Below are 14721 nucleotides of genomic sequence, written 5' to 3'. Positions count from 1 at the left end.
AATTGAAAGCATTCTTTTAGCTTTGACCTAATAAAAATTATAAATCTCCTGCTTAATAATAAATTACTTACATGTTGTACAAGTTTAAAATTTTTGATTCTTGGACATTTTGAATAGGATCATCTCACATAATGTAATCATTTTAGAATACATTATTCTAAAATCTCTTGCTTTTATTTGTCATTAAATATCATCTTCCAGATTTATTAAATTTCCCAAGGTATTCAAATTGAATTAATACATTTTATTTAAGGCAAGGTATTTAAATTTTAAATTAATATTTTCTGTGATACTGATTTTTATTTTGTTGAAATGCCCTTTTCTAATTCTCAGTAATAAAATACAGTATATGAAATAGAATTTCTATTTCCTAAAAGAGGAGCATTGTCTCATGAAACTTATTCCCAATTATTTGGAAATATTAAGAGTTTCCTGACAGTATATTTAGATAATTTTGGTGTGAAGTTAATTTTCCATTCTTCTGATGCCTTTTCAAAAATTAAAGAAACTGTATAAATCATCTTATCTATTTACACTGTTTGTAAATTTTGTGACAATCCTGTGACAAAAAGTAAAACATTTTTCTTGATGTTAGAGATATTAAGTAAATAGAGTTAAATATAACCAAAATTAGTATTCTTCACACTTACTTGATATTTAAATAGCTCATTACAAGTAATCAAGGCACTGTTCATTTTGTAAACTATGTGTTAAGGAAAACCAGTTTTTGCATATGCACTATTTTATCTCTTTCTTTCACAGCTCACTCCTTAAACTGTTAGCTACTTGAAAGCAGGATCTATCTTTTGCTTTTCTTTGTAATCTTAGTAGTTAGTATCACAGTTCCAAAATTATATTACTTGCAAGTGGATTAAATATTCCATAGTACTTATACTAAAACAATCCCATAGTACTTATACTAGACTAAACTAAGTTACAAGAATGGTAGTGTCATTGACAGTAGCGGTGCTTGACACCTATCAACTGATAACAGAGGAAGTGAAGAGAGGGGAATTTGGAGGAGAAATATAATGAACTCAGTTTTGGACATGTTGAATTGAAGGTGTTTATGAGTCAGAGGTATTAGAGCTGGGCAAATCTGACAATTATCTGCATTCAAATGATAATTGAATTCATGGAACTGAGGAGTTCACCAAGGAAATTAGGATAGGGAGAGAAGAGAAGTGAACCCATGACAGGACTCTGTAGAAGGGAAAGGAATAAACATTTATTAAGCATCTACTATGTGTTACGCACCATGATAAGGAGTTTACAAATAACAAGTTTAATCCTCATAACAACTTAACAACAACACTAACAAAGGTTAGTGTATTATTTTTCAATTTCTGAAATTGAGACAGGGCAAGGTGATGTGACTTCCCCTGAGTCATTCAGCTAGTAAGTACCTGAGGCTGGATTTGAACTCCGCCTGACTTCAGACCAAATGCTCTCTCTACCTATTAATGACATCTAGTTTCCTCAAAACTGGGAAAGAGCAGTATAATGAAAATATAGAGAGAAGTTATCAATAAGAGAATAATTGGAAGTGTTAAAAAAAAACTATAGAGGTTTTTAAAAATGCAAATTAAGAAAAAGATATTAGATTTGGCTATTGAAATCATGGGATTTGAATCCAGATTTCAGAGAGATAAAGGGAATAAGGGGAAGGGAAATGGAAACATCAGTTGTAGACAAAAAATTCAGTTATAAAAGGGAGGACAGGTAGGATGATAACTAGCTGAGGTAAAACCAATCAAATGAAGGTTTTTTGAGGTTGGGGCAGACCTGGTCATTTTTGTAAGCAATAGAAAAGCAGCTAATAGACCAGAAGAGATTGAAAATAAGTGAAAGAATGAGGAAGATAGAGTTCTCTTAGAGAAGACAAGGTAAAATGGAATTACTTTTCCATGCAGGGAGGTTTGTCTTGGCAAGAAAAAAGGCCACCTCTTCATATGAGATAGGTGAAGGATTGTAAAGTGGCAGAACGTATCTTAGTGATATGAGATGAAGAATAGGGTAAGACAAAGCTCAGAGCATATGGCCTCAATTTTTTCTTTTTTTTATTTTTTATTTTTTAAAAATATTTTCTTTTATTTTATAATAACTTTATATTGACAGAATCATGCCAGGGTAATTTTGGCCTCAATTTTTTCAATGAAATATCAGCAAGGTTTTCAGATAAGAGAGTGAAGAGAGAGCAGGAGAACTATGGGAAGTTTGAGGAGAGATGAAAAGATTCAGAAAATGTGCTATGGTGAGTGCAATAGTGAGTCAGTTAGGGAGATATAAAAGGATTGCCTTTAGCAAAATGAGACTCTGCTTCAAATTATGTAACATGAATTTTTTTGTAGGCCCAAGTCAACAGTTTTATGATATTACCCAATTCTGTTCTGTTCTGTGAGTAAGGATAGATAGCAGGTAATGGCAGTAATCCAGGAATAAGGTTTGGCAGCACAAGACTGATGATAAAATAAGGGATCAAGGCACTATGTTTCTACAATTAAACTGGTGTACTAAAGTACAAATTTGGAGAAAAAGATAAAAGTTTAGCCAATGCAGGATTGATGGCTTGGGAAAAAACTGAAAAATTGAGGAATTAGTGGTCAGCATAAGGACAAAGGACAGATTTGGGGGTTGCAAGGGAGAGTAAGAGATGGAATGACAATAAATTGTGACAAGATAAAGGAATCTCAAGAGACCGTGAACAAAAATGTGTAGTTTTTGGCATCTTTGTGTAGCTCAGATGAAGTAGAGGAATAGGTTAGGAAAATTAAAAACTAAGGAACTAGGAGGTTATAGTATTTGAGGCAGTATCAATATGTATCTTGAAGAACCCAATATGAAAAAAGAAGTTGAGGAAAAGAGACTATGAGTGAAGCACTAAACTTATTAGGGAAGGAAGGAGGGTGTCCTTGAGGATAGTGGACGGTAACCACTAGAATCTTTATTAGGTGATATATATGAATTGAATGAGCCTCAAAGGGAGGAAGTATCTTGAGTGATGGTGTGAGAGTGACAGCATGAAGAAACAAGTATTTTCTGTCTTTGTACTAAAACCAGTGAATCAGAAGTATGAGGAGAGAAGTTTAATCAGTGTTGGAACTGGTGGCCAGGAAGCTGTGTCATCAGGAGGGAGCCAGGTCTCAACAAGTGAAAGAAAATGGAAGATGCAGGAAAGAAAAATAAGATGAAAGCACGTTGTTACCTGTGGAGCAAGCAACAGAGTGAGAGAATAGTGAAACAGTGAAAGAAATGGAAAGAAGGAAGGAAACATTTCTTAAGCACCCATCATGTGCCAAGCATTGCACTAAGGGCTTTTACAAATACTAATCCATTGATTCTCAAAACAGTCTATTATTATCCCCATTTTACTGTTGAGGAAACTGAGATAGGCAGATTAAGTGACCGGCCTAAAATTATCTAACTGGTAACAAGATTACATAATTAATAATATAACATAATTCAGGTTTTCCTGACTCTAGACCAGAACTTCTTAAACTTTTTCCACTGATATCTCCTTTTCATCTGAGAAATTTTCACATGACCTCAAGCATATAGGCATATAGGTATATAAAATAGGTATGCAAATCAAACATTTACTAATAATAAATCAAAATTTCACAATCTCCACATTCAATTATGAGACTCAGTTATCCATATATAATTTAATTTTTTCATCCACTTTACTTGTGTGTAGGAATAGCTATATTGTGTTGGTTTTCATTTATATTTTGTTTTTATCAGGGACCATCTTTAATATACTGTTATATACTCAGCCCCTTCAGTTTTCTAAGTTATTTAATTGCTATTACCATATTTACTTTAATTGATTCTCAATAGAATTTTATGAAAGTGGGGGGGAAAGAACACGTTTTGGTTTATGTTGTGTAATCTTCATCTTAGGAAAAAAATTTCAAATAGTTTTTAACAACTAGGTATATTAGTGGGGGCAGGGCTTGCTTTTATAATAATAGCTTTTTATTTTTCCAAATACATGTAAAGATAGTTTTCAGCATTCACCTTTTCAAATCCACGTGTTCCAAATTTTGCTTCCTCCCTCCAACCCCAGGTTAAACATGTTCAGTTCTTTTCTACATATTTCCAGATTTGTCATGTTGTTCAATAAAAATAAAATCAAAAGGGAAAAATGAGAAAGAAAAAAAAGTAAACAAAAAAAGGTAAAATACTATTTATTGGTCTATATTCAGTCTCCATAGTTCTCTCTCTGGATGTAGGGCTCTTTCCATTACAACTCTATTGAAATTGCCTTGACTCATCTCGTTGTTGAAAAGAACCAAGGCTATCATAGTTAATCATCCTATGATCTTTGTTGTTACTGTGTACAAGGGAGTCTTCCTACTCACTTAACTTACATCCTTTTAAGTCTTTCCAGGCTTTGCTAAAATCAGCCTGCTCATCATTTATTTAAATGGAACAATAATATTCCATTACATTCATATATATCATAACTTATTTTTAAGAAAATTTATTTTATTTTTTAAAAGGTTTTTATTTTCAAAAACATGTGCATAAATAGTTTTCAACATTCACCCTTGCAAAAACCTTGTGTTCAAAATTTTTCTCTCTCCCTTCTTCCCACTCCCTCCCTTAGATAAGTAATCCAATATATGTTAAACATGTGCAGTTCTTCTATATATATTTCCACAAGTATCAGCCATCCCCCAACTGATAGGCACCTACTTAATTTCCAATACTTTGCCACTACAAAAAGAGCTGCTATGAACATTTCTGCACATGTGAGTCCTTTTTCCTTTTTTATGATCTCTTTGGGATACAGACTCTACTGGATCAAAAGGTATGCACAGTTTGATAACCTTTTGGGCATAGTTCCAAATTACTCCCCAGAGTGGTTGAATCAGTAATGTGTTGGTGTCCTGGTTTTCCCACATTCCTCCAATATTTATCATTATCTTTTCCTGTCATCTTAGTCAATCTAAGAAATGTGAAGTGGTACCTCAGTGTTTTCTTAATCTGTATTTATAATCTGTTTTTATTCTTTAACCATTTATCAATTGGGGAATGGTTCCTATTCTTATTTTGTGTACAAGGGAGTCTTTTGACAGTGTTTTGACAATGAGTTCTATATGATAAATACTGGCTGTAAAAATGATTTCTCAGCTTTCTGCTTTCTTTCTAATTTTGGCTGCATTTGTTTTGTTTGTACAAAACTTTTTTAATTTAATGTGATCAGAATTATCCATTTTTCATCTGTTCTCTAGTTCTTTGGCCTTAAATTCCTCCCTTCTCTACAGATATGAGAAATGGACAAGGGGTACCTTGTTCTCCAAATTTGCTCATATGTTTAAATCATGAACTCACTTTGACCTTATCTTGGCACATAGGGCGTTAGGTGTTAGTCAGTGTCTAGTTTTTGTCATAACTATTTTCCAATTTTCCCAGCTATTTTTGTCAGACAGTGAGTTTTTATCCCAGAAGCTGGAACCTTTTGAGTTTACCAAATACTAGATTATTATAGTCATTGACTATTGTGTCTTGTGAACCTAATCTATTCCCCTGTTCCACTACTCTATTTCTTAGCCAGTACGAAATGGTTTTGATGGCAGGTGTGTTATAATATATCGTTTTAGGTCTGGTACCATTCAACTAGGTATAATATACTATGAATTCTAAAGTAGGAAGAATGTTGTCATTCTTTAGATGAAGTTTAAAAAATATCAAAATCTTAAGTCAAATACTTTTGTATTGTATATTCTTCTGTTTTATGGATGTTTATTCTAATTAGAAAAACCTACTAGGGGCAGCTAGGAGGTGGAGTGAATTGAGCACTAGTCCTCAAGTCAGGAGGACCTGAATTCAAATCTAGTCTCAGACACTTAATACTTTCTAGCTTTGTGACCCGAGGCAAGTCACTTAACCCCAATTGCCTCATTTTAAAAAAAAAGAAAAAGCTACTTTAGGATACTTTGAAATTTTCTTAGAAAAGCAAGAATACAAAACCTCTGACTAATCTAGCTTTAAATATAATTTACATTTTCAAATCCAAGGAAAGCTCTGGTTAGTGACTAGTAGTATTTGCTTGCTAATTTATTGATGAATGGACAGAGACACCAGGAAGTATACTGTGACAATGTGCTGGGACCCTGGATACCTTAGAATCAGTCAGTCAGGATAAGCAAAAGTCCTTCATCTTTATTCTTGGTCTTTAGACACAGGATTGAACAGGTCTCAGAATCTCCGCGACTGCCTTCTCCCTCATCTACCGCCAAAGTGTGACTCTGGCCAGTCTTACTCCATCCCCTAGTCCCTTCTACAATCCTCTGTATACACCGATCATTGAGCCAGCACAGGATAGTGGGAAGGACCATTTTCCAAGTATATGCTCATAGAGTACTGTACAATCAGTTATTTAGCCTCTAGTGCTCAGCAGTCCTGACCTCAGTGCATCAACTCAATAGTTTCAGCCCTCTACAGTATACTGTCTTCTGAAGAATGATAATCAAAAATGAATTTTCTTCCCAACCAGTTTTTGATTTGTTGGATATCTCACAAATTCTTTGTAAGGGCAGTGTTTACAGTGCTTATAACCAGACAGCCCTTTGAGACTTTACCATTTCTGCTTATAATCTTGAAAAATGGAACCTTGATCTGTAAAAAAATCTAGTGATTAAAAAGCCATATGCTTTGATTTAGATAAATATATGGTAAAGGATGACAAAACCAAGTAGCTTAATTCACAGCTAAGTTATATATTTAACAAACCAATAAAAGTGAAATCAAAGTTAATAAGGGAAGTGATTAATTTCATATATTTCTTTTAGATGAATGTTTATTTTATGGCTGCAAAATTAAGTTGTTTTCAATGGTTCATATAGATCTTATAGCTCCAGATTTATTTACTGAAGCTTTTTACTGTCTTTTATTTGTTCATTAATTTCAACTATGTAAAACAAATAGCATTTTTTTCAATAATCTAGCAAATTAGCAAGGTATTCAGCTTTCAATAAAAAACATTGGTTTAGCATTTTTATTCACCTTTTTAAAGGGATTCACACAAATGACTGAGTAAAAAAATCAAGAAATTACTACTTGGAAACTCAATCATAAATATAGGATGTTTCATGAAACCTTTTAGAGTAGCCATATATACCTATCCAGTAGAACCTACAGGAAATATTTCTTATCCTGTATACTGTCCCACTTCTTTAAACATTAAGTAGAAAGCTGTTCCATTGAATAATTAGTGCCATTATATGCAGAACTGGATGGATGAGAAGATTTAACAGAATTGTAATTAATGGTTTTAATGTAAATATGGCAGGAGATGTCCAGTGTAGGATTCCAAGGACATATACTTAACTTTACATTAGCATTTTTATGTATGATAGACAAGGCATAAATGGCAGTTTCATCACATTACAAAGGAATAGCTAACACTGGATGTCAGACTGAGAATCCTAGAATATTGAACTGATTCATATAAGATGAGTTCACACAGGAGATCAGCGTAAAGTCATGCCCTTGAGTAAAAAAAAAAAAAAAAAAAAATTAAATAATTTTACAAGTTATGGAAAAGTCAGCAGGTATTTTGGAAAAAAAGGTTTTAGAATTTTAGGGGACTACAAATTCAAATTTCCTATATCAATACTACATCAGTAGTGTGACATGGCAACCAAAAAAGCTAATATCTGTGTCTGTCTGTTATCCGTTACTACACACCAACACTTTAAAAAAATATTGTAAAATAAGAGAATGTCTAGAAAAGAGCAATCAGGATGGTGAAAAGAGCTGAGTCCATGATAGATAAAGATTAATTGAAGCATCCAAGCATATTAGCTTACAAAAATGGTTCAGGAGGTATATGCTATTGTATGGGTGAGGGTAAATTAGACTTCTCTTTGTCTCTGCCTGGGCTAAAACCTTGAGTACTGGATGCAAATTACAAAGCAGACAATTTAAGCTTGATATCAAAAAAACTTCTCAACAATTACAGCTTCCCTAAAGTGAAATGAACTAAGAATTCTTCTTCTTTGGAGATCTTCACATGAACTTTAGTTACCCATTTATGGGATATGTTATAATAATGATTTTTTTGTGCATTTATTGGATTATGAGTATACTTTCCAAGTTCAAGGAGTCCAGATTTCATTCTCTTCTGTAATTATGTTATTTGTCCATGGCTATGGTCTTGTTATCATTTTATTTTAAAATGGAAAGAAAAGTAATTTTAGAATAAAAAATTATTTCATTAACTGAAAAACTTATACAACTGTTCCAAACAATTTTTACTATAAAACATCCTAGTGATTAGAAAACACATGAATTTCTGTCTCTAAAGGATAAATTCTTAAATTATTTCATGAAACTCATATTGACATACAAGTAAAAAAGTTGAGGTAGAACTTATTGTGTGTATGAGCAATTACCTTGAGAGAGAAAGTTAATAAAATATATATATCAGTGTCAGGAAAAAAAATTATTAAATAGCTAAAGCCTGTCTTTGTCACCCCAGATTTTTTCCCTGTTATATCTATCTTAAAATTTCTAATAATAATAATTATTATTATTATAATTACCTTTTTTGCCAACTGCCTTACATATTTTATCTAATTTAAGGACAATGGCAAATTTGTAAAATAGTTAATGCAGTTATTTTCATCCTCATTTTTCAGATGAAGAAATTGAGGTTCATAAAAGTTAAATAACTTGCCAACAGCCACATGATTTGTAAATGGTAGAATTTATACTGATCCATTGTCCAAATCCAGTAGTTCTTTCTGATATATTCTTCTACTTTTTTTTAATATTTTCTTCATTCATGCGAAAGCTTGCTTTTAGAAAAATACATAATAAAATTAATCACAGATATATAAATAATGAATGAAATTTAATCTGTTGGTTTTTCAAGGGGTATTTGTATTTTTAAAAATAAATAATCCTTTTAAATCAAAAATTGTGTTTCTAGTTTTGAATTTCAAATCTTGAATTACCAGTTTAGACAAATATGTATATATATAGAAGCTGCTACTTCTAAGGCAAGTCTTATCCTATAGTGTTTTGTTGCCTTAAAATTTATCAGGATTGTCCAATTTTAAATGCTTTTCACACTGGCAACAGTTTGACAATGTACACTTCAATACTTGGGTGATTTCACTGATACGGTTATTCCTTGTCCTATATAGATTGCAATCCTGCTGTGCCTTATAAATATTCTTTGTTAATCATTATGGACAGTAATGATATAGCAGTTGTAAGAAGCGCTATAAATAAATGAAACATTTCATTTTACAAAACATTTTACACACATTTATGATATTTTTATATATATTTAACATATATTAACATTAATTATAGTAACATTATTATAATTATATCATCATATATTAATATTAATATGTAAATATATGGTATATATATATACATATACATATGTGTATATATATATATATATACTCTTTGACATAGGCAATGTATTTATTCCCATATAACTATGAGCAAACTGAATCTTATAAAGGTTAAATTAATTATTTATGTTTATATACATACTAAGTATCTGAGGCAGAATTTGAATCCAGATATTTCTTGCTTCAAGTTTGGCACTTGAACTCCTATACCATGTGTGTATGTATGTACATACACATAATCTTAACAAGTAGCCAGTCTTCTGATGATAAGCCTCACCAAACTTCAGATGGCCAGACAATATATTAAAACCTTTTCAACTTGGCATGGGACCTACAATAAAGTTCATGTTAAATTAAAATAGAATTCAAGAACGAAGTTACTCCGTGCCATGATGAATCACTATAGTCAGTAGGGCTTAAGTGGAGACATGATAGACAGATAGATAGCAAAGTAGATAACTACAGACATGAGAAATAGGTAAATTGGTATATCTATCTCTATGTAGAGTCTGACACAATAGAAATAACTAACTGAACAATAACATACCCCTATCTATATCCATGAGAAGCTCACTCTATCAATGCAGATAACATCTGTTCTTCAGTTAATACTCTGACTCTTGAGATTTTGAGTGTTTTGCCCAGTGTCACAGTAACTATAAGAGGCACATGTTTTCACACATATGTAAATAATATAAGTAAAATAAACATGAGGGATCTAAGATTTTCTTAGTGTGGAATTGCAGTATTAGAATTCTTGCACTATACAAGTTGCAACCCAACCTGCCTGTCACTTAACAGAAAAGTTCTAAAGAATTTTGACCACAAAATATAAAATTTTGATTATATCAAATTGAAAAGTTTTTGTACAAACAAAACAAATGCAGACAAGATTAGAAGGGAAACAATAAACTGGGAAAACATTTTTACAGTCAAAGGTTCTGATAAAGGCCTCATTTCCAAAATATATAGAGAATTGACTCTGTAAGAAATCAAGCCATTCTCCAATTGATAAATGGTCAAAGGATAAGAACAGACAATTCTCAGATGAAGAAATTAAAACTACTTCTAGCCATATGAAAATATGCTCCAAATCATTATTAATCAGAGAAATACAAATTAAGACAGCTCTGAGATACCACTACACACCTGTCAGATTGGCTAGAATGACAGGGAAAGATAATGCAGAATGTTGGAGGGGATGTGGAAAAATAGGGACACTGATACATTGTTGGTGGAATTGTGAATATATCCAGCCATTCTGGAGAGCAATTTGGAATGATGCTCAAAAAGTTATCAAACTGTACATACCTTTTGATCCAGCAGTGCTACTACTGGGCTTATACCCCAAAGAGATACTAAAGAAGGGAAAGGGACCTGTATGTGCCAAAATGTTTGTGGCAGCCCTGTTTGTAGTGACTAGAAGCTGGAAAATGAATGGATGCCCATCAATTAGAGAATGGTTGGGTAAAATTGTGGTGTATGAACGTTATGAAATATTATTGTTCTGTAAGGAATGACCAGCAGGATGAATACAGAAAGGACTGGCGAGACTTACATGAACTGATGCTAAGTGAAATGAGCAGAACCAGGAGATCATTATACACTTTGACAACGATATTGTATGAGGATGTATTCTGATGGAAGTGGATTTCTTCGACAAAGAGAAGATCTAACTCAGTTTCAATTGATCAAAGATGGACAGAAGCAGCTAGAACACTGGGAAATGAATATAAACTGCTTGCATTTTTGTTTTTCTTCCCAGGTTATTTATACCTTCTGAATCCAATTCTCCCTATGCAACAAGAGAACTGTTCGGTTCTGTATACATATATTGTATCTAGGATATACTGTAATCTATTTAACATGTATAGGACTGCTTGCCGTCTGGAGGAGGGGGTGTAGGGAGGGAAGGGAAAAATCGGAACAGAAGAGAGTGCAAGGGATAATATTGTAAAAAATTACTCTGGCATGGGTTCTATCCATAAAAAGTTATTTAAAAAAAAATAAAATAAAATACTCATTAAACCTTAAAAAAAAAAAAAAAAAGAATTTACCTGAGATATGTAAAAGTGAAATGACTTAACCAAGATCAGATAGCTAGTATCATAAAAAGGATCTGAACCCAGTTATTCTTAATTTCAAACTTAGCACTTTGTCTACTTAACCACCATGTTTCTAATTATAGATTAAAAAGTAGAGGTAAGTTTTGACTACCTGAAATAATTGACATTTTAGCAACTAAGTGTAAAGTAATAAAGGGAAATTTTTAACATCTTCTGTTATTATGGTATATTTATTTCCATTATATATTTTATGTAGTATATAAAATATATAATATTATTTATTACTATAGTATAATATTATTATAAGAATCAACTTTCTAATGTTTAGTAACTTTTTTAAAAACTTGAAACTGGATGACCGACCTAAGTTACAATATTTTATTAATCTTAGGCACTGAAGAAGATATACTCAAGTCAAAGAAAGCATTCAGAAGTCAAGCTGTGGTGAACCAGAATGCAGAAACAGAGCTCATGCTAGAAGGAGATGATGATGCAGTCAGTTTACTACAGGAAAAAGAAATTGACAACCTTGCAGGTAACATTTTAATATTTGTCACACATATATAAAAATATAAGGCTATTTGGTTCTCTGAATGTACATATATAGATTATCTGTCTATAGCCATATCCATCCATACACACACACACATACGTCTTTGTGAATACATGGAAAAGCTATTCCATAGGTACATATTGCATTTCCAATTCAGGGAATGAAAAATATGTGCTAGTGACTTAGAAGAAGTTTATAGTCTTAGAGAACAATTTCTACCTTCTTAGTAGAAAAATCATTGCAAATTATATAATATATGTACACCAGTGCCTACTTAATATTCTCTGTTTACATTATAATTGTTGCCTTGAACATAGTGCTGCTCTTGCCCACAGGTACTTTTATTGCATTTCTTCCTTATTGCAATTTTTGAGATTTTTCTTGCTCCCTAACTGCTGTCGATGTTTCTTCTACCTGAGGCTGAAGAATGTAGCTGCCATCTCTGCCCAGTTCCACCCCTATACTCTGCCAAACCCCATTGCTGATTTCAATCAGCAGCACTTTCCAAACTTATACTCCTTTTCAACCACCAATATTCATCTAAAGCCCTAATATTTATAATTCCATTTTCTTCCCTGAATTTTAGGTGCTGAATATGAACTTTTTATTACGTATTTTTACCATTTTTTCTCCCAAATAGTTCTAAGATCAAAAGCTAAAGAAGACATTTTTGCCCATTGCTTTTTTGTAGTTACTAGAAAGTTAAAACTAAAAGAAATCACAAAAGAATAATGTAATTTTTTCAAAGGTAGAAAGCAAATTTGTATTTTATTCTATATCAGAATTCTTAATATTTCAATAATTGTATTTTGATGTAATTGCTTCCCATTGTAATTCTATGTGTTATTTGGGTATTTAATGAAGTGTTTAAAGCAAAGAAGGGGTCAAAAGGAATCTGTCACAAAAATTAAGAACTGTTCAACAGTATAAGTACAACAGTATAAGACACTATAGAAACAGAAAGTGAAGGTACATCTCAAAAGAAAAATAAAGTGATAGAAAATCCTTCCAGAATAGAGACATAATCCTTTTTTCTGACCTAAGGAGGTACTATCCATCTCCCCTTCAGTCTTTTACTTCTTATTATAGTCATCTTCACTTCCCTAACCCCCATGCACATTACAATGGTTTCCATATAATAGGTGGTCTTCCTTCTGGTTCAGGACCAAAATGACATATGTATGTTAGAATCAAGTTACAGCGTATCCAACAATAGCTGATCAGACCAATACAAGCTCAGAATGCTCTGCCACTGGTCAGGTAAAAAGTAGTCTATATGAACATTGGGGGTAGATTCTCTAACTTTGCACATCTCAAGCTACTTGCTACTTGAATTCTGTTTTACCCATACAGCACAGCACCTTCTCTTCCAGTGTCTTCCCTGTCATGCAATCAATTCTAAAGTTCTTAAGAGAGACTTTCCTGGAAATGGCTTGAGTTTATTCCTCGGGTTGAGGTTGGAGTGGGAATAAAACATAGTCAGAAGAGACTGGAGTTGTGTGTATTCAAAAGCTCTCTTATAAAGTCGACACATTTCTATTCAGGGTAGATCATGTCTGATGGACAATATCAGCCCGGCATGCATTTATTTTACTCATTGATAGAAATAGCACAGGGACAGATAATTTTTTCTCCTTATTTCCTCTACTGCTGCTTTGAAATATCCATTAGAATGCCTATCTAGCATCTTTGGGAAGTTGTATTGCTTCAGGGTTGCATAGGATTAGGCCCAAAAGTGCTGGGAAGGAGGCTGCTAATATCCTGCCTATTTCTACCTCTTCCTAGAATGTCCTAGTATAGCTTTTTTTCTGACTATCTAGTGAGTGATTGCCCTTTGTGCAATGCTGTGATTTTTTTTTTTTTGAGAATCATCCATTTGGCATTTGAACAATATAGCCAACCCAATAGAGGTGGTTCCTCTATAGTACAGTTTAAGTGCTTGACAGTTTATTTTGAGAAAAGACTTCAGTGTCTGGTATTTAACCTGCCATGTGACCTTCTGCATCTTCCTAAGACAATTAAATTTGGTTTAAGGCTTTGGAAGGAAATCTAGCCAGTAAACCCCAAGATATCTTGGGAGGAAGATTCAGAGTTGCAAAAGAGGAGGGGAAAAAGCTTTTAAGAGTATCTATAGGTAAGGGTATGATACACTGTGTGGATAGATGGAGGGGAGGACAAAGTAAGACAGCCGAAGAAGAATCCAGGAAAGTCCTGACTTCCTGGGCCAGAGGTTGGCCTGATTGATACTGGCTACCTTTAGACAAACATATGTTTACAGATATAGCTATGTATATGTATATTCATATATGTCCCTATACATATACATATGACACATATATACAATTAAGATTAGATAAGTTGGCCACACAGCTAGTAATTGTATGAGGTTGGATTTAAACGTGGTTCCTCTTGATTCTAGGGCTGGTATGCCATCTACTGTACCACCTAGCTGCCTTCCCCTTTTTTTTCCTATTAAGCTTTAATAAATGTCATGACTCTTTATAATAATAATAATTACTATTATTATGATATAATAATAATAATAAATGACTTTATGAATAGGTACATAGTAGTATGTTAATTTTTAAAATACTCAGTTGTTTTCATCTCATACCTATTGATGACTAATTTTAAAATATTTTAATGTAATTTAAGTGATTAGTTACATGATTTTATACTTTGAAAATTGTTCATTTTTATGTGATATATTAATAGATTA

The 14721-nt window shown here is 32.6% G+C and overlaps 1 protein-coding gene across 1 annotated transcript in view; it reads left to right on the top strand.

Annotated features, from left to right (window-relative positions):
* The window catches only part of NBEA (neurobeachin), a 754131-nt gene that overhangs the window by 486161 nt on the left and 253249 nt on the right, over positions 1–14721 (top strand). The window contains exon 39 of the mRNA XM_051986470.1: positions 11841–11984. Within this exon, the coding sequence (XP_051842430.1) occupies positions 11841–11984 (144 nt within the window). The remainder of the gene's footprint in view (positions 1–11840; positions 11985–14721) is intronic.

Source organism: Antechinus flavipes, chromosome 3 (genome assembly GCF_016432865.1).
Source record: "Antechinus flavipes isolate AdamAnt ecotype Samford, QLD, Australia chromosome 3, AdamAnt_v2, whole genome shotgun sequence".
NCBI classification, from domain to species: Eukaryota; Metazoa; Chordata; class Mammalia; order Dasyuromorphia; family Dasyuridae; genus Antechinus; species Antechinus flavipes.
This window is presented reverse-complemented; position numbering and strand designations above follow the sequence as displayed.